This window comes from Molothrus aeneus, chromosome 29 (assembly GCF_037042795.1).
Source record: "Molothrus aeneus isolate 106 chromosome 29, BPBGC_Maene_1.0, whole genome shotgun sequence".
NCBI classification, from domain to species: Eukaryota; Metazoa; Chordata; class Aves; order Passeriformes; family Icteridae; genus Molothrus; species Molothrus aeneus.
The window spans coordinates 2,432,281-2,450,749 of NC_089674.1; the positions used below are offsets into that span (position 1 = coordinate 2,432,281).

The 18,469-nt window shown below is 55.5% G+C and overlaps 3 protein-coding genes across 4 annotated transcripts; 2 read left to right on the plus strand and 1 right to left on the minus strand.

The window, feature by feature from the left end:
• The first annotated feature begins 96 nt into the window (after positions 1-96).
• LSM1 (LSM1 homolog, mRNA degradation associated) lies at positions 97-2,846 on the plus strand. Its single transcript, XM_066567327.1, has 4 exons — positions 97-204; positions 366-434; positions 965-1,080; positions 1,556-2,846. The coding sequence occupies exons 1-4, from the start codon at positions 159-161 to the stop codon at positions 1,724-1,726; spliced, it is 402 nt and encodes a 133-aa protein (XP_066423424.1). The 5' UTR covers positions 97-158; the 3' UTR covers positions 1,727-2,846.
• Positions 2,847-5,862: 3,016 nt separating this feature from the next.
• On the plus strand, positions 5,863-9,648 carry STAR (steroidogenic acute regulatory protein). The gene is made up of 7 exons (XM_066567210.1): positions 5,863-5,926; positions 6,675-6,788; positions 7,012-7,139; positions 7,226-7,384; positions 7,799-7,983; positions 8,176-8,269; positions 8,354-9,648. Exons 1-7 carry the CDS (start codon positions 5,863-5,865, stop codon positions 8,459-8,461), a joined length of 852 nt encoding a protein of 283 aa, XP_066423307.1. The 3' UTR covers positions 8,462-9,648.
• On the minus strand, positions 9,617-18,132 carry ASH2L (ASH2 like, histone lysine methyltransferase complex subunit). Of its 2 annotated transcripts, XM_066567329.1 has the most exons (17): positions 18,041-18,132; positions 17,778-17,847; positions 17,361-17,506; positions 16,586-16,674; positions 16,186-16,280; positions 16,007-16,102; positions 15,719-15,814; positions 15,508-15,583; positions 14,968-14,985; positions 13,563-13,656; positions 12,186-12,403; positions 11,868-12,035; positions 11,593-11,786; positions 11,157-11,249; positions 10,937-11,035; positions 10,578-10,637; positions 9,617-10,190 (listed from the first exon to the last, which is right to left on the minus strand). In XM_066567329.1, exons 2-17 carry the CDS (start codon positions 17,832-17,834, stop codon positions 10,083-10,085), a joined length of 1,707 nt encoding a protein of 568 aa, XP_066423426.1. In that variant the 5' UTR covers positions 17,835-17,847; positions 18,041-18,132; the 3' UTR covers positions 9,617-10,082. The 2 variants fall into 2 exon arrangements, with proteins under 2 accessions (XP_066423426.1, XP_066423427.1); XM_066567330.1 differs by lacking the exon at positions 14,968-14,985 and having other exon boundaries at positions 18,041-18,131.
• Between the last annotated feature and the right edge of the window lie 337 nt (positions 18,133-18,469).

Sequence of the window (18,469 nt, forward strand, 5' to 3'; positions counted from 1 at the left end):
CCCCTCTCCCTCCGGCCAATCGGCGGCGGCCCCGCGCGCACGGCTGGCGCGGCTTAAAAGGGCAGCGGCGGGTGGGCCCCGCCCGGCGCGGGCGGTTCCGGGGCGGCGGCGGCGGCACCGGCGCATGGCGGCGCTTCCGCTGCGGGCGCGGCGGCACCATGAACTACATGCCCGGCACAGCCAGCCTGATCCAGGACATCGACAGTGAGTGTCCCGGGGCCGCCCCGCCGTGGGCTCCGGGCTCCCGCTCCCCCGGGTCCTGCCCCGCGGTTCCGCTCTTCCCGTAGCGAGCCGCCCCCCGTGGAGCCCGGCGGGTCCCGGAGCCGTGGGGGCCATGCCCGACGCTCCGCTCTCCTTTCCCGCAGAGAAGCACCTGGTGCTGCTGCGGGACGGCCGGACGCTCATCGGGTACCTGCGCAGCATCGACCAGTTCGGTACGGCCGGGCCGGGGCAGCGCCGTGGATGGCGCGCAGGAGGAGGAGGAGGAGGGAGCCGTAGTCTTCTCCAGTGTGGTTGTGCTGGAGGTTGAACCTCTGGACCGGGCGCTTCGCGGGGGTTTCTCCAGCACTGGACGCTCCCCGTGCCGCGGGTGCATCCAGCGCTGTGGCTCTGCTTGTTGGGCAGAAGCACCGGGCGATGCTCTTCATCCTCCCCCCGGGGCCGGGCGATGCTCTTCATCCTCCCCCCGGGGCCGGGCGATGTTCTTCATCCTCCCCCCGGGGCCGGGTGCTGTTCATCCTTGCCCACAGCTTGCTGCACCAGCATCGCCATCACATTCTGTGTTGGGGAGGCTCGGGTGGGCTCAGCTCGGAGCTCGCTGGGTCTCGGTGGCTTCAGTGCCCCAGCTCCGGCAGCCACCGAGTGCCAGGGGACAGCCAGCCCTGCTCCGCTGGGACGGGGGACGCTGCTCAGCCACGGTTCACGGTGGAACGTCGCTGGTTTTGTGTTTGTCTCGTTGCTGCAGCAAACTTGGTGTTGCACCAGACTGTGGAGCGCATCCACGTGGGCAAGAAGTATGGGGACATCCCTCGGGGTATCTTCGTGGTGAGGGGCGAGAATGTGGTGCTGCTGGGGGAGATTGTAAGTGCTCAAATCCCACTGCTGGGGGGGTTTGTGGTCGGTCTGTCTGTCTGTCTGCTGTGAAATGTGGTTGCTGTCGTGTTGGGCTGGAATTGGAGCCGCCTCCAGGGCCAGCTCAGGCTGAGGCATCACAGAAAGGCCGGCCTGCAGGGCAGGGCTGCCTCCTGCTGCCACAGCCCCTCTGGGATGACACAAGGACAAAGAGCTGTGGGGAAGCTCCAGCTCGGGTGGCACTGCGGGAGGGTGGCACTGCTGGCTGCCTGGTACCTCCCTGCTGGCTCTGCCCCAGCAGGCACCGTCTGGGATGGGCTCAGGAGGAGCCCAGCACTGTTTGCTCAGGGGATCCCTGCCCACATCCCCACCCCTCAGAGCACTTCCAGCACCTCTGTTTTCTGTCAGCCTCACTGTTTGCTGGGACTCGCTGCATGGGCACAGGTGATCGATTGTATGTGCTGAGGGCTCCTTTCTCCTGCAGGACCTGGAGAAGGAGAGTGACACACCTCTGCAGCAGGTGTCCATCGAGGAGATCCTGGAGGAGCAGCGGGTGGAGCAGCAGGCCAAGCAGGAGTCAGAGAAGCTGAAGGTGCAGGCTCTGAAGGAGCGAGGCCTCTCAGTGCCACGTGCTGACACATTGGATGAGTATTGAGGGGCTCCCCCCCTCTCCTGCAGGGAGCCAGGGCTGCTCCAGGACCCCCCTGGGCAGGCACACACTGCCTGGAAAGGCAGGTTTCATTTTCAGATTGTCTTTTCCATGGTGCTGGTAACTGTACACAAATCATGCCTTTAGTCTCCTTCCGGAGAAGGAGATGAGGAGGGCCCAGCGCACTGGGAGTGCAAGCATTTGTGTTTGGGAGGCAAATCACTGCTCCTTGGCTTTGTTTGCTTTTTCCTCCTCACATGACTCTGGGTGAGAGTTTCCTTGACATGTAAATAAATCCTTGATCCTGATGTCGATGGTTTTCCAGTGTTCTGGCCCTGGCAGTTCCCTTCTCTTGGGACGAGCACCCCTCAGGCCAGCTCTTGTCCCCACCGTGTGCTGTGCAGGGACAGAGGTGACCCCTGCTCCAGCCATGGGCTGGGCTCACTCTGACAGAACGCTGGAGCCTGTGGCAAAATCCTGCTCTGGGAGGGGAGCAGAACCTGGGTACCCCTGTACCCCAACACAGAGCACCCGTACCCCCCAGCCAGGCTGTGCCCCTCCTGTGCAGCTGAGTCTGCTAATTACCAGCTGAACCCACTAATTACCTGCTGGTAAAGAGCTGCTGCACCTGGGCAGAGCCTGGAGCTCCAGCCCCTCCTCGCTCCGTGCTGGGGGAGCTGCTGCAGCTGTGTCAGCCTGGAGACTCCTTTGCCCCGAGGTGTCCTGGCCCTTCCTCCCGTGGGGAGGAGAGTCCTTGGCCTCAGGGCTGGCTCTGGGCAGCTGCCAGGCCCCAGGAGCCTCCTGGTGTGGGCAGGGAAGGGCAAACCTCGGCAGGGAGAATCCCTGGACAACCTGGGGCTGCTCCCCTGGGCAGTGAGAGCTCTTTTCCATGCTGGGGGGGACAGAGGAAAAGCCCAGCTCTGCTTGCTGGGGCTGAGCACTGGCAGCTGTTGTGGCCAGTGCTGGCCCACTCTCACTGGCCCAGGGACCACTCACTTTGGGGGAGAAACATTTCTGCCCCGTTGGCATGAGTGGGTGTTGTGGGTTTGGGCGTAGCGAAGGTTTAAACAAGGAAATGCGATTTCTTGTTCTAACAAAACTGAATAAAAAGCATTTATGGAGCTGATGCCTGTGGCTGGAAAGTCTCTGGCAGGTAGGGATGGCTCTTTGGGGGTGTTTGTGCTGTCACTGTTTGTTTGGGGGATGTTTTGGGATGAGGGGGGATCAGGGCAGAGATGCCTGTGGTGGCTGGGGGGGAGGCAAGGGCTGCCCAGCCCCGGTGCTGGGGTCCCAGCCCTGCAGCCCAGGGCTTGGGGGGTGTAAGGAGCTGATGGGGGTCAAGACATGGACCCATCTTTGCTGCTCTTGAGCCCATTATCTTATCAGGGTGTTGGGTGTGACCTCTGTGGCACTCTGTGGTTTGTCTGTGCTCTCCAAATAGCACCAGGGCAGCCTTGGGATGGGGGGACACCCCCTGGCTGTGCTGCTGCAGAGGGACAGGGTCACCCTGACAGAGCCTGGGAATGGGCTGGGAGAGGGGAATGTTCTAGAAGGAGGCTCAGCTGGGCAGGGTGGGGGGCTTGGGGCAGCCTCAGGATTCTTGGGTCCCTGAGCCTTCAGGCCCCAGTGAAGCTCCAGTGCCTTTGGTTGGCATCATTTTGGTTTTTGTACATTTTGTACATTTGTGAAGCTTTGTACTCCAAGCCCTGTGTGTGGTGACTTTGTGCAGGAGCCTGGGGGTGCCTCAGGGGGCTGTGGGGGCTGAGCTGTCCCAGTTAACCAGATCCCCCTGAGGGTTCTTGCTGCCTTTTTGGGGTCTGTGTCCTGCTCTGGGGACTGCTCACCTGCAGCATGTCCTCCCATGCTGTGGCACAGCGTGGCTGTGCCCGTGTCCCCTCCTGAGGGCACAGCTGGGGTGGTGCCCTCCAGCCTGGAGCCAGAGGGGCGGCTCTGCGTGGTTTGTTTTGGTTCTTGTCACAAACAACTGCGTGTCCTTGTGCCGAGGCCTCGTGCTGGGAGCAGCGGCTCCATCTGGGATAACAGCCCTGGATTGCTCCTGCCAGGGGCTCCCTGGATCTGGGATAACAGCCCTGGATCTGGAATAACATCCCTGGATTGCTCACAGGGGCTCCCTGGATGTGGGATAAGAACCCTGGATCTCTCACAGCCAGGGGCTCCCTGGATCTGGGATAACAGCCCTGGATCTGGGCTAACATCCCTGGATTGCTCACAGGGGCTCCCTGGACCTGGGATAACAGCCCTGGATCACTCACAGCTCTGGGGCTGTGTGCTCTCACTCCCTGCACAGGGGGACTGCAAGGGCTGGGGCACAGCACGATATTGGGGTGTCTCTGGTGTCCCCAAACCCAGACCTCTCAGTGCTCTGCATGTCCTTGGCCAGAGCTCTGGGCTGGGCACTCCCAGGGCTTCCAAACCCTCTCTCCCCACCTGTGCAGGGAGGTGGGAGCAGGTGGGTGAAGCCCAGAGGTGGGGAGAGCTGTGCCATGACCCAGGAATCACACTCGTGGGAGCGTGGCTGCAAAGAGGAGCTCCCAGCAAAGGTTTTGGGAAGGGAGAGTGCAGCTGCTGGCTTCCTCCTGCTCCCTGCAGCACCTCCCTGTAATCCCACAGTGCTGACCTGAGCCTGAGGTGTTTCCTGGCACACAGTGCAGAATGGCAGCCCTGGGGAGCAGCAGGAGTGTTCTGGAAGGCAGGTGGGACTCAAATCACCTCGGGAAAGCTGGGGACAGGCAGGGGGGGACAATGAGCTCCCCGTGGCCGAGCGGCTGGCGCAGTGAGGGGGTGACCTCCCCCCGGGCCAAGCTGTTGAAATGGGGGAGCAAGGTCAGGCTCCCTGCAGAGGGTGCAGGGGCTGACGTCAAAGGAAGCAGCTGTAATTCACAGGTTCCTGCGAGTGCTGGTCTGCAGGCTGTAATTCATCCCAGAAATGTCATTTCAGCCTTGAGCATTATCGCTGCTCTGCCGTGTCCCACTGCTGGGGCAGATAACGGGGCCTGGGGAGTAGGGGGGCTGCCTGGGGCCGCTCCTCACTTCAGCCCCAGGCTCAGCAGCTCAATGGATTTCATATTCAGCTTTCTGTGGGTTCCTGTGCACAGAGGCTCAGCCTGGCTCGTTATTCCACAGTGTGTTGTGTTGTCCATCATTTGTGGCGGTGTTCGTAGGGGTCTTAGGATGAGGGAAGAGACGAGAATGTTGACTCCATGTTTCAGAAGGCTTGATTTATTATTTTATGATATATATTATATGAAAACTATACTAAAAGAATAGAAGAAAGGATTTCATCAGAAGGCTGGCTAAGAATAGAAAAAGAATGACCAAGACAGTCTGGACACCTGGACTGTGATTGGCCCTTAATTAGAAACAACCACACGAGACCAATCCCAGATGCACCTGTTGCACTATACAGCTGCAGATAACCATTGGTTACATTTTGTTCCTGAGGCCTCTCAGCTTCTGAGGAGAAAAAATCCTAAGGAAAGGACTTTTCAGAAAATATCACAGCTACAATCATTATCCCTTATTATCAATTGTCTCCCATCGAAGCTTGGCCTCGATGACCTTGGAGGACTTTTCCATCCCTAATGACTGCACTGTGCTGATCTGTCACCTGTCAGAAGTCAGAATGCTGCTCCGTGCCCTGGGCCGCAGCTCCGTGTGGGGGATGCCTCGGGGCAGGGGAGAAGCTGCTCAAGGGGGGCTCTGCCTGCCGAGCCCCGGGGCCGGAGCTGCTCAGGGGGGCTCTGCCGAGTCCCGGGGCCGGGGCAGCTCCGCGGGGCCCTCACGCTCCCGGCCCCGTGTGCTGTGCTCGGGGAGCGGGGCCGGCCTTGGCCCGCGGGGCCCGGCCCGCCGTGAGGCCCCGCAGTGACGGATCTTATCTCCCGCCTGACGGGGCAGAATCCTTCAGCACCGCGTACTTAAGGCCGTGCACGGCGGGGCCGGGCCAGAGCAGCGATCGGCGCAGACGGACGGACACCGGGACAGCGCGGACACCGCTGAGGGCACCGCCAGAGCCACCGCCACTGCCCGGCCACCACCACAGCCACCGCTGAGGGCACCGCCACTGCCACCACTGCTCCCACTGCCACAGCCACTGCCCAGCCGACGCTCCGACCCCTCAGGAGATGCTGCCAGCCACGTCCAAGCTCTGCGCCGCCATCTCCTATCGCCACCTGCGCAACATGACCGGTGAGTCCGGCTGTGGGCTGGGACAGCTCCTGTCCGGCTGTAAGGGACAGGACAGGGCCAAGGCAGCTCCTGTCCAGCTGTCAGGGACAGGACAAGGCTAAGGCAGCTCCTGTCCGGCTGTCTGGGACAGGATGGGGCTGGGCCAGTCCCTGTCTGGCTGTTTGGGACAGGATAAAACCAGGACAGCTCCTGTCCGGCTGCCTGGGGCTCGGGGATTCTCTCCCCACTGTCACAGGTAGAGTGAGATTTTCTGACAAAAGTTTATTAGAGAAGCTCCTGTTGAGTCACAGGCTCCAGAAAGGGCTCACTTTCTTCCTAAACTCCTCAGAGTGGTGGCTGGGGCCTCGGCGATGTTCTCCCCACTCTGCAGCATGTTGGGCTCTGTGATTTACTGTCCCTGAAACCCTAAACCCTGTCACTGAGGGGCTGGCTCGTGTCCCTGTGACCAGCTCTGGGTCACACTCCTCTGGCTGTGAGGGTTTTGTACCTCTGTGCTCCATTTCCATGCTCTTTCCCGGGCACCTGCACGTTTCTCCTCAGTGTTTTTACTGCTGCAGGGAGCTGGAGCCCAGTTCAGGATTGCTTAGGACAGCCTACCCCAGTATGATGGCAACCAGCTGCTCCCTGTGCCTGTAGGGACACCGAGATGGTGACAAGCAGGGACTTTTCCATGCTGTGTGTTTAAATGGGGGAAAAGCCCCACGGTAAGGGCCAGGTGGTGCTGGTGGGTGACACGCTCTCTCCCCAGGTCTGAGGAGACAAGCTGCCGTGGCCATCAGCCAGGAGCTGAGCAGGCTGGCCAGCCACAGCCCAGGACCCAGCACCTGGATCCACCAGGTGCGCAGGAGAAGCTCCTTGCTCAGTAAGTGACACACCTGAGGGGTCTGTTCCTTTCCTGCTGGGGGGAAACCCTCACAGGCTGGGGGAAAACCTGCTTGAGGGTGGGCTGTGCTTCTGCTGAGCCAAAGGCAGAGTGAGAACTGGGTGTAATCCCCATCCCCTGGACACAGAGAGGGGTATTTGGTGTAGATAAAGCTCATCTGGCACATTACACTGCTCTTGCTCAGCCCTGCCTCTATCTGCAGGCTCAAGGCTGGAGGAGAAACCCTTCAGCGAGATGGAAATGTCTTACATCAAGCAAGGAGAGGAGGCCCTGCAGAAATCCCTCAGAATCCTGGAGGACCAGGACGACTGGAAGACAGAGACGGTGGCGGTGGGTGCTGTGCCCCGTGGTGCTTCCTTGCAGCCCTCCCTGCCCCTGAGAGCAGCTCTGGTGGTAACTCTGCCATCCCCTCACAGGGTAATGGGGACAAAGTGCTGAGCAAGGTGCTGCCAGACGTGGGGAAGGTGTTCCGGCTGGAGGTGGTGGTGGACCAGCCCCTGGACACGGTGTACGGAGAGCTGGTGGACAACATGGAGCAGATGGGAGAATGGAACCCCAGCGTCAAAGAAGTCAGGGTAGGAGACTGTGTCAAATCTGTCACTGCCAGCCTGTGCTCTGTGCATTTCCTGCTGCAGATGTAGAGGAGGTTTTGCAGTATCTGTGTTGAGGAGAGTCTGGAGCAGCTTCTGTGTGATTAATTCTGCAGGAAATTAATGCAAGGAAGCACCTTGCACTTTCCTGCAAGGAGCTGCCAGTTCTGCTGGAAGGTGGGGCTGATCTGGGGAAGAAATAGGCACAAGGAATCAGAGAGGCAGTAAGGGAATAGCTTTTCACTTGGGAATTGAAAACAGTACTCACCTGGGGGCGAGCAATATTTGGAATTATTGTCATTGTCAAATCTTTGTCAGACCCTGTATCTGAACACCTGGTAACCAGAGGCACTTTTAGCTGTGCTTGCAGTAAATGAAAGTTTTAATTCTGAACTGCAGATCCTGGAGAAGATTGGGAAGGACACAGTGATCACCCACGAGAAGGCGGCCGCGACCCCTGGGAACATCGTGGGGCCCCGGGACTTTGTGAGCGTGCGGTGCTCCAGGAGACGTGGCTCCACCTGTGTCCTGGCAGGGATGTCCACCACCTACGGGGCCATGCCCGAGCAGGAGGGCTTCATAAGGTACCTGCACCTGCTCAGTCTCGTGATGTGTGAGCAGGGAGGAGATTCCCACAGGGCACGAGGGTTTTACTGCGGGCTCAGGGTCGCTGGGTTTCTACAGGCAGCAGGAGCTGCTGCAGAAAGCCCAAAGTGTATTTTTGAGGCTGGATAAAGTCCAAGTTTGGGTCTGACCTGAGCCTCTTTCCCCACCAGGGCTGAGAATGGTCCCACCTGCATGGTGCTGCGCCCGCTGCCTGGCAGCCCCTCCCGGACCAGGCTCACCTGGCTGCTCAGCATTGACCTCAAGGTACCTGGGGCTGGGGGGAGCCTGGGGGAGCCAGGGGCTCTGGGGAGGCTGGTTCTGCTCACAGGCTGTGTCTGCTCTCCCTAGGGGTGGCTGCCCAAGACCATCATCAACCAGGTCCTGTCCCAGACACAGGTGGACTTTGCCAAACACCTGCGGCAGCGCCTGGCCCGGCCTGTGCCTGCGGCCTGCTGACCACCAGGGCCTGCTGACCACCATGACCCACTGACCACAGCCTGCTGACCACCAGGGCCTGCTGACCACCAGGGCCTGCTGATCACCAGGGCCTGCTGACCACAGCCTGCTGACCACCAGGGCCTGCTGACCACCATGACCCACTGACCACCAGGGCCTGCTGACCACCAGGGCCTGCTGACCACCATGACCCACTGACCACAGCCTGCTGACCACCAGGGCCTGCTGACCACCAGGGCCTGCTGACCACCATGACCCACTGACCACCAGGGCCTGCTGACCACCAGGGCCTGCTGACCACAGCCTGCTGACCACCAGGGCCTGCTGACCACGACCTGCTGACCATCACGGACGGACCTGCTGACCATGATCTGCTGACCACAGCCTGCTGACCACCACAACCCACTGACCACAGTCTGCTGACTACCAGGGCCTGCTGACCACCACAGCCTACTGATCATCATGACCTGCTGACCACGATCTGCTGACCACCACGACCTTCTGACCACAGCCTGCTGACCACCACAACCCACTGACCATGACCTGCTGACCACCCCATGCAGGGCTTCCTTCAGGGGCCAAGTATGGAATCTCGTCACTTCAATTAGCTAAGGCCTTTAATAGCAGACTCCACTAATTAATACATAGTTACACTCAATAAATAGAACGGTTTATTTATTGAAGCTCGTTTTCTAAGTGCAGGACTAAAAATTTAATTCCTGCAGTTGCTTAACTGAGCATGTGCTGGCCCAGTCAGCCAACTCCACCCTCCCTAATTACTTTCAGTGAATAAATAAAGCTTTAATTAGTGCTGTCTACAATTAAAGGTCTGGGCTAATGAGTTATTAGGGAGACAGCTGACTGGGAAGGTACATCCTCAGTGAGGCAAACACAAACTTGACTGAACCTCAACTTTTACTCTCCCAAAGCTTAAACACAGCACTTACTTAACAATTTTGTTATGCTCTAATTTATTTTTTCTGTACCAACACATAAGAAGTGTCAAATTATTTATTCACCCAAGGCTCTGCAGTGATGATCATTAGGCCCCATGTAACTCCTGTGCACAGGAGATCTTCAGCTCAAAAGATCTCCAAGTGTAGCTACTTTGAGTTTCAATGTCATTTGTAACAATTTACAAGACAAATACAAGAATAAAAAGAAGAGTTAAAGCCTTTATTTTTAAACTGGTTTCCAGTCTGTGGGGAAAAAAAAATACAGTTTGGACAGAAGCCCAAATTTCAGTCTTGCATGCAGCCGTGTTGTTCCAACAGAGCCGTCCTGGCTGGGAGCTGTTGGCCACCATCAGCCAAACACCCCTGAGCACAGGGGTCACTGCAGCCACACCTGGCAGGTCCTGAGCTGTCACAGCCCGGGAGAAGAAGGTTCTTCAACACCCCCTTCTGCAGTGAGCGACACTCTAAAGGTACTGGGGGCTCCCAGAGAGGCCCCACAGCAGCACAAACACCCCAGAACTGCCTCCGGGGGCAGTGGGGAGCTGTGAACACACACACACAACACCTGCCAGCCAGGGCTGCATCCACCTCGGCCTCTTGGCTCCTTGGCTGATCACTGAGAGAGAGATGGAGGCTCCTCTGCAGCACACCCACAGTGCTGGGGTTTATGGCTCCCAGGGTGGGCTCCTCCTGCCATCCACCTCTGTCTCCACGTGGTACAGGACATCGGCCAGCGTGTGCTCCACCACGGCCCCCCAGCCCATGTCACTCATCTGCAGGGGGAAGCACAGTTAGCTCCACTCCTGGGCAAGGAGGGACCACACAGCCCAGGGCTGTTTCCCTCCTCAAAACAGTACTGGCAGGGGGGAAATTCCAAGTGTTTCCTTGAACAACAGTTCAGCCCCCTTACTAACAAATGAGGCCAACACAGGCAACAATCTGCCAAGAGGAACAAGATAACAGCACCTATTATTTAATTAAAATTTAATGATTCATTTGGATATCTGTCCTTACGTTTTTTTTAACACAATCCTTTTGGCTACACTGTCCAGGTACTGAGACTGAAGGACAGGTACAGGTGTGGTATGAATCACACCAAAACATCTTTGATTTAAACAATGAGGTTTTCAAATGGGGGGAGAAGCTTCAGTTTTACTTACAGGATGGTAAGTGATGTCTCTTGGTGGATACTTGAAATATGGCCCAAAGTTTATGGAAACCTGTGGAACATATATTTTCATTAAATCTAAAAATCTAGGAAAATCTCTTTAGTCCTCCATTCTCATTCCTTCCTACTCCTGAGCCTCCCCACACCCTGTACAAGCCCACAGGAACAAACACTGCTGATGTTACTTCAGCAATTTGATAATCTTGTTACACATGTGAACAGCAAGATTGTTCCAGAGTCACTAGAATGATTCCCATCTTTCCTTTTCACTTGGCACACTTTGTGCATAAACACACTTTGCGTGTGAAACTGATGGATTTAGGAATTCCCTTTCAAAGACCCCTCACTTACCGTGCAGCCTTTGTACAGAGAGATAGCAGGAAAATAAACCCCCTCAAAGATGTCCTTAAAGGCAACTCCTTGGCTGACACCATTCTTGAAGAATATGATCTGAAAAATGAAGGGTTTTCCCACTGATGGTGGCTGTCAGGACACAGCAATCCTGACAAGATTAACGCCTGCTCCCTTTCACTCGGGCCAGGCACGTGTTGAAGTGACAGCAACAACTCACCTGGCTTCCAGGGGCTTGCTTTAGGCTCTTCTCTGCTTTGTCCACAAAATCCTTCTCTTCAAAGTACAAGTAGCTTTTGAATTTGATCAAAGCCTATAAAGCAGCAAACAACGTCAGGGACAAGCCCTAAATCTGTTACCTGTCACCTGCTCAGGGCCAGGCGTGCCTGGTGTCAGAGTACCTGTGAGGAGTGACTCCCACAGCTCAGAGATTTCAGAGCCAGGAGGGGAAGGTGAAAGGAGATGTGGGCAATCCCATCTAGGAGTATTCTGCTTTCTTGAGATCAACACTTTGGGCCTCTCCCCCAGGAACCACAGAAGTACCAAGAGGCAGGATGGGAAGGGTGCACGGAAAGGGGCACGAGTGAGGCCACAGCAACTCATTTTCCAGTTTTCCACCTGCCAATGCTTAATCCAACAGTGAACTTGCACCTCACCTTGTCTTTGTAGGTGTCAGGCAGGGATTTGGCTGTCTCAGTATCCTCTGGAAGGTTGATATAAAACCCCAGGACATCGCCCTGTCCGTAGCCAGAGGAATAGTGTTTCCCTATGGACTGGTGAAACTTGGTTCCCTTTTTGCTGCGCCAGGAGTAACTGAACTTGTCATATCCCAGAGGGGCCTGGAGGTTCCCTGCAGAAACAAACCCTTCATGGTGAACACAGGGAGCGTAGCAGCAGCACCTGCTGAGAAATGTTTTGTAAGATTATTTACCCAAGGGCTGTGACCAGCCTAATCTGGCAGCTGTGTCTGGAGGCATCTCGTCCATGGAGATTTCGAAGTACCAGGCTCCCTTCCGCACGCCGTGCGAGGCCCTCACCATGGAATAGCCCTTCTCCCCAACCACAGTCAGCCTGTCATCAGAGATCTTCAGCTGGGGAGCTGCAGGGGAGCACACACTTGTCATTTTTAACGTGGTGATGTCAAGAGGCAAGTGAACACAGAGGTGGATTTAAGCTCTGACTGGTAGTGAGAGGTGACTGAGATGCCTCTGGAAGGAAACACAAGTGCATGCCCTAAGGAGCTCTGTACCTCGGTCATGCAGTGCCAGGAGGACTCGCTCATACAGGCAGGCTCTGTACAGGTCCCCAGGGATTGGTTTTCCTGCCCAACAGTCCAGCTCCAGCTTTTCTGGGTCGGGGGCGTGGGGGTCAGGCTCGGCCAGGATGTAGCGATAGCCGTCCTTGTTGAAGGGGTGCTCCAGAGGGTACCCGTGGGGGGGCAGGCGCTGAGCTGCGAACAGCGGGTCACTGCAACACACAAACACCACGCTGGCATCCCCAGGTGCTGGCACTTGTCACCCCAGGACAGCCCCTGCAGAGCTGTCCCTGTGCTCAGGGGCTGCACACTCCGAGCGCAGTCATCCACTGCAAATCATTGATAGCCTGTGACCCATCAGTCACCCATGACATCATCAGTGACATCATAGGAGTGACCCCCAGACACCCACTCAGGGCAGAGACAGCGGGGAGGCAGCTTAGGGCATCACAAGTGCCACTGTCCCTGACTGGTACCTGTGGGAATCCATAAAATCAGAAAGGTTTGGGAAAGCTGCAAAAGGCTTCAGAGACAGCAGAACTGTGATTGGAGCTGAGCAGCAGCCATGAGATTGGGCAGCAGAAAAATTATGTAAGAAGTAGAAGTAAGGACAAGTAAGAAGTAAGAAAAGCAAGGACAAATAGAACAATGGTCTGTGTATTAACACTTGTCTAGAATAACTCCCTAAGCTACAGAAAAGTTTATCTAGAGAGATATTAGGCAGTTTTAAGCTTAATAATGGAGTTCTGAGCATTGTGTTTTAAGGCTTATGAGCAGGTATTGTATTTGAAATAAGCAAGCATTGTTTAACCAAAGGTACCTGTGCTTATAGTGGTTGGATAGAACTACTGTCAATGTGCTTTTGCTTTGTATGATTGGTCAAAAAACTTTTAAAGTGAGTTGTAACATTGAGTTCTGGGTCTGCTGCCTGGGATATGAGCTGCTGGCATCTTCCCATTGCCATAACCATGGAATGAGGCTGATGCTGGAAAATCAAACAGCTCAAGGCACATTCCCAGCAGTCCTGTCCTGTTTGTGATTTGTACACAGCCCCCAGGCAACAACAGTACACATCCCTGTGCCATCCCCGTGTCCATCCCCGTGTCCATCCCTGTGCCATCCCTGTGCCCATCCCTGTGCCATCCCCGTGTCCATCCCTGTGCCATCCCCATGTCCATCCCCGTGTCCATCCCTGTGTCCATCCCTGTGTCCATCCCCGTGCCCATCCCTGTGCCATCCCTGTGCCCATCCCTGTGCCATCCCTGTGCCATCCCCATGTCCATCCCCGTGCCCATCCCTGTGCCATCCCTGTGCCCATCCCTGTGCCATCCCCGTGCCCATCCCTGCCCTCCATGGCCCCTCAGCTCTCACCTCCGGGTTTTCTTGGCCGTGCCCGTGGTGCCCCCGTCCTGCTGCTTGCGCTTGGCCCCTCTGCCCTTGCCGCTGCCCCCGGCAGCCATTCCCCCTGCACACAAAACCAGCCCTGCTCAGGAGCTGCTGCTGCTGGCCAGCGCCTGCCCCACGGCATCCCCGGGCACAGAGGGGCAGAGCAGCCACACCAAAGCAGCTCCTGGGCTCAGGTGCCTTTGGCCACAGTTGCTGTGAACCAGGCTTCGCTGCCAACGAGCACAGCAAAGCCCACAACTTTCATGTGGCTCCTGGTCAGCTTTTGAGGTGTCTGAATTTGGAGCAGAAGCTAAAGGAGATTGAGCAGCAAAGCAAGCTCAATCTGAGCTTTTCAGGTGAGAATTAAGAATCTTTTCTGCAACAGCACTGGGATCCACTTCAGGGGCATTAATATTATTATTCTTATTATTGGAGATTCCAGTCACAGCCCAAATCACAGCAGAAACCCATCCTCCAGCACAGCCACCAACCCAGTGACCCTGTGCTGGAGGAACACTGACACCAACCAACAATAAGCACTCAGTGTTCAATTTCCATCTACAAAATAAAATACACCTGAGTTGAGGAAAAATGAAAAGCAAGAGGTGTTTCTCTTCAGTACTACTGAAATCAGTTCTGTGATTGAGCAGCAAATCAGTTTGAACTCAGCACTCAGTAATAAAACTGAGTGTAGGAAAATTACATGTCAAACTTAATCAAACTAATATCAGCATGTTTTAATAAATTAAATCATACATGCATTTTATCATCCTGCTATTTCCAAAGATATCACTGCTGATTTATAAGGAAAACTCTGGAAATTTTATGTACTGTAGATAAACACCTTCACAAACCACATTTGCGTGGTAACTAAAAATCCAGTCAGCTCTTCCATTACCAGCACTCCCTTACAGTGTAAGGGATCCAAACCATCCAGGGAATGCCATATTCTGCACAAACATGACCTGATCCAGCTGCACTCCCTGATTTCAGTGCAGACAAACATTCAGGCTCTCCAGTTTGTCAGCAATTACTTGCCAAAAAAAACCCAATTACTTGCCCAACAAACCATTGCATTATAAATTTCAGACCAATTGTTTAAGCATTAAAACTACAACACCAGGTCAATTGATACAGAAAAAAATATACATAAGTGTAAAATAAATAAACAAAATCTTTAAATCAGTCAAGTAGGGAAGAATATGGCAATTAAAAGCTTCTAACTGCTAAGATTAAAGACTGGAATTGCTGGTTTGTATTGAAGTCCAACTGCAATCACATCAGGGCACGCTTTCACTTTTGATTGACTTTGGCTTCTAAGAGAATCGAGCAAGAAAAGCTTTGCAAACAGCAATACTTAAGTTTTAGAAGCTGAAAGGTAAATATTCACCTCCCAGAGAGGCTCCACCTGCAAGAACAGAAGTGGCACCACAGGTTTGTCAGTCTCCCAGAAATGGAACAAAAAACAACCAGTGCATGACATGGAAATAACACACCTGAGATATCTCTAACCTGCTTTAAAAAGACCCAAATAACTCCTGCCTGTACTACTGGGATGTGTTTAATAAAGATTATTAATGCATAAACCCATTAACAGTTCATTTACTGCAGCAAGGCTGCCCTGAGTACCCTCAGCAAGATGGGAAACAGGAAATCTGAATAACTCAAGGAGGTAATTTAAAACCATGCTAGGAGCAAAGTGACAAGCTCAGCCTTCAGCGAGCATCTTGATTTATCTGGTCACAGTAAAGAAGGGGCTGAACCTTCCCAAGGCACAAAGTTAATTTTTCTCTAAAAAGCCACAGTGAGACTGTTCTGAGCACAAGCATGAGCTCAGTTCACAGGACAGTTTAACTGCACAGATGCCCAGAGAGCTGGGAAATGCAGCTTAGTCCCAAATACCCAAACCCCCTCAAAATAAAGAACTTGCCATTTAAGCTCCCACTCGTGGACACGGCGTTGTTCTGTTTCTGGTTGTCATAGGCTGGACCAATATTGGCAAGATCCTGCAGGAAACCAAATGCTTTGGTCAAAGGGAACACTCTGAGCCTGCTGGGGCTCCCACCCACCCAAGATCTGCCCTTGATGAGCAGAAAAGTACCAGTGGGATCCCCACCTTCCTCCTGTCTCCCATCCCATACCTGGTCTAGAAGCCCAAATTTGGGATAATCTTCCTCTGGGTCTTTGCTGCCTGGGTCTGGATGCTCTTTCACCAGGAACACATCTCTTTCTTTACACTAAAACAGAGGAGTTTTAGTTAAACAGGCTAAGATCATAACAAATTCATTAACAAGTGTTTAAATCCCAGTAGTTCCTATTAATGTGTTAGGTATATCAGCTGCCTAAGAAGCATCAGCAGCTTCAAGCCCAGCCCTCAGCACATACAGATGTCAGAAACCCAAATCCACAGATTTACCCTCCATCCTTACCATGGTTTTGACAATATTATTGGGCCAAGTCATTTTCCCAGGCCTCTGCCGTGTTGTCATACACTCCCAGTATTTATCAATGAAGGGGATAATATCCTGTAGGAACAGAAAGCACTTGTGTGAGCTCCTCCTCTTGCTGGCTGACACCACTGGTGCTGTGAGGTCCCAAAGAAGCAGACCTTATCCTTGGAGAACATCGTTTTGGGGTGCTCGTCCTGGGTCCTGGACTGCCACGTCAGGTTGGCCAGAGCACTAAGGCACATTTCCTTCAGATCTGAGAAACAAAACACTCCAATTACACTTGGGGGGAGGATCAGACATCCAGACACAGTGATCACCCTGAGAAAACTGCAAAACCTCCCAAATTCTGTCCTGTCTCAGCCCTCCTGAACCACTTACACCACCTTCAGAAATCAGTAGCAAAACATTTTTAGAAGGAGCCACACACGGTTGTAAATATGGGATTTTGGGTCATTTTCCACAAGTCTCAGGAGAGCCCACCCACTGATTTCAGATAAAACCAACCCTCCAGGGTGATCTTGCACAGAACACCTCCCAAGGAGCTGTTCCCAAACTCACTTGCTTGTTTCCTCAGGAAATAGGTGTTCCCACTGTGGTGGCACACGTTGCAGTGGAAGCTGTAGTTGGTCATGAAGGGCAGACACGACCTGGGGGAAAATCAGCTTTGTTAAAGGGCTGGGTACAGTGTAATTATTGCATCAGGTTCAAGAATCCCACAATCTGTGAGGCTGGAAAGGCCCTCTGAGACTACTGAGTCCAATCTGTGCCCGATCCCCACCTTGTCCCCAGCCCAGAGCACTCAGTGCCACCTCCAGCCCTTCCTTGGACACCTCTCCTTGTCCTGTCCCTGTTCCCTGGGAGCACAGCCCGACCCCCCTGGCTGTCCCCTCCTGTCAGGAGTTTTGCAGAGCCACAAGGTCCCCCTTGAGCCTCCTTTTTTCCAGGCTGAGCCCCTTTCCCAGCTCCCTCAGCCCCTCCTGGTGCTCCATCCCCTTCCCAGCTCCATTCCCTTCCCTGGACACGCTCCAGCCCCTCAATGTTCTTCTTGGAGTGAAAGAAAATTAATTATTCTTTACTACACTGGGTTAAGAAAGTAATTATTCCAGGTTAAAAGCCAAGTATTCCAGGTTAAAAGCCAAGTATTCCTTCCCTTCCTAAGAGCACAGACAGCTAACAGGCTCAGTGGTATTTCATGAGGGTGCCTTTATCATGGACAAAGCTTATTTACACAACACACCAGTTCCCAAGTGCTCAAGGACATGGGCAGGTCCTTGGGGACTCAGACTCCAAACACTCCATTTTAAAGCCCCGTGCTGGCCCTGCCATCACCTACGTGGTGTCGATGCCGAAGGTGTCAGCTGTGAACCACTTGGTGCAGATGCCACACTGCAGCTCGATCTCGCCCAGCTGCCGCGCGTTCTCCTCGTCCCCGGAGCCCCCCTGCGCATCCATGGCTTCAGCGCCATCCCCGGCAGCGTCCTGGAAGCGGAGCAGAGCCAGGAATCCAACAGTGCCCGGGGCAGGCAGGAATCTGAGAGGGAATAAATCCTTTCCCCTAACCCACGGCCCTGCTACGAGCAGCCTGGAGCTGTTTTGTACACTCCACTCGTGAGGATGAGCCACACGGCTGGAGATTTAACTTCCAAAATAATCCTTTAAGGAAGCAAAGGAAGCAAATCCCAAGCTGGCGTTAAGGGATGCTCCTCCCCGGCTGCACCAACCCCTCCGTGCCCACGGCACCGGCACCTACCAGCGGCTCCTTCCCGTTGGCCGATTCGGTCTCCAGGGCCGCGCTGGCATCGACCATGGCGGCGTCCCCCCTGCCAGGACACAGAGATCAGAGCGGAGCCCGCACCGGCGCTCCGGGGCATGGCCGGGACCCGGGGCCTGGCGGGACTGGGGCCGAGGGAGCCCCGGAGGGCCGGGACACCCCCATCCGCGTTCCCATGGTAACGGGGCCAGGTCCCGCCGAGCCCGTACGGCCCCCAGGGCCCCGCGCAGGGAGGGACATACCCGGTCTCGGCGTCGGTGGCGGGCGGCTCTGGCGGGGCTGGGGGCTCCGGGGCCGGGGGTGGCTCCGGGGGGGGCTCGGCGCCCTCCGCCGCCGCTGCCGCCGCCATGTTCGCGCCGCTGCCGCGAGAAGCGCGGAGAATCTCGCGAGACTTGGGGCGCTGGGAGCGCGACCCCTGTCGGCGGCCGCCGGGAGCGCGGCGCGGGCAGGCGTGACGTCACCCCTGCGCTGCCGTGACGTCACGGGTGCGGGGCTGACAGCGGGGGCTGAACCGGGAGCGGGTCCCGGTGCCTCGCGGGAGGAATGAGCGCCTTTCCCCCCCGGGAAGGACGAGTGTGGTCTCTCTGGGTGCCCCGCCCCGGAGATTGGGAGCCAGGGGTGCCCCCGGTGCTGCTCCGCTCGCCAAGGAGCGCGGCGGGACTGACCGGGCT

What these genes read in the sequence shown, in the direction of transcription:
- STAR (XM_066567210.1), top strand. Translation starts at nt 5,863, where the DNA reads ATGCTGCCAGCCACGTCCAAGCTCTGCGCCGCCATCTCCTATCGCCAC. An exon ending in CAGGAGAAGCTCCTTGCTCA is followed by an intron (nt 6,789 to 7,011) that starts GTAAGTGACACA and finishes CTCTATCTGCAG; the next exon opens with GCTCAAGGCTGGAGGAGAAA. An exon ending in GGAAGACAGAGACGGTGGCG is followed by an intron (nt 7,140 to 7,225) that starts GTGGGTGCTGTG and finishes ATCCCCTCACAG; the next exon opens with GGTAATGGGGACAAAGTGCT.
- ASH2L (XM_066567329.1), bottom strand. Translation starts at nt 17,834, where the DNA reads ATGGTCGATGCCAGCGCGGCCCTGGAGACCGAATCGGCCAACGGGAAG. An exon ending in CGATGTTCTCCAAGGATAAG is followed by an intron (nt 16,103 to 16,185) that starts GTCTGCTTCTTT and finishes CTGTTCCTACAG; the next exon opens with GATATTATCCCCTTCATTGA. An exon ending in AGCAAGCCCCTGGAAGCCAG is followed by an intron (nt 11,036 to 11,156) that starts GTGAGTTGTTGC and finishes TTCATTTTTCAG; the next exon opens with ATCATATTCTTCAAGAATGG.
- LSM1 (XM_066567327.1), top strand. Translation starts at nt 159, where the DNA reads ATGAACTACATGCCCGGCACAGCCAGCCTGATCCAGGACATCGACA. An exon ending in CCTGATCCAGGACATCGACA is followed by an intron (nt 205 to 365) that starts GTGAGTGTCCCG and finishes CCTTTCCCGCAG; the next exon opens with AGAAGCACCTGGTGCTGCTG. An exon ending in TGGTGCTGCTGGGGGAGATT is followed by an intron (nt 1,081 to 1,555) that starts GTAAGTGCTCAA and finishes TTTCTCCTGCAG; the next exon opens with GACCTGGAGAAGGAGAGTGA.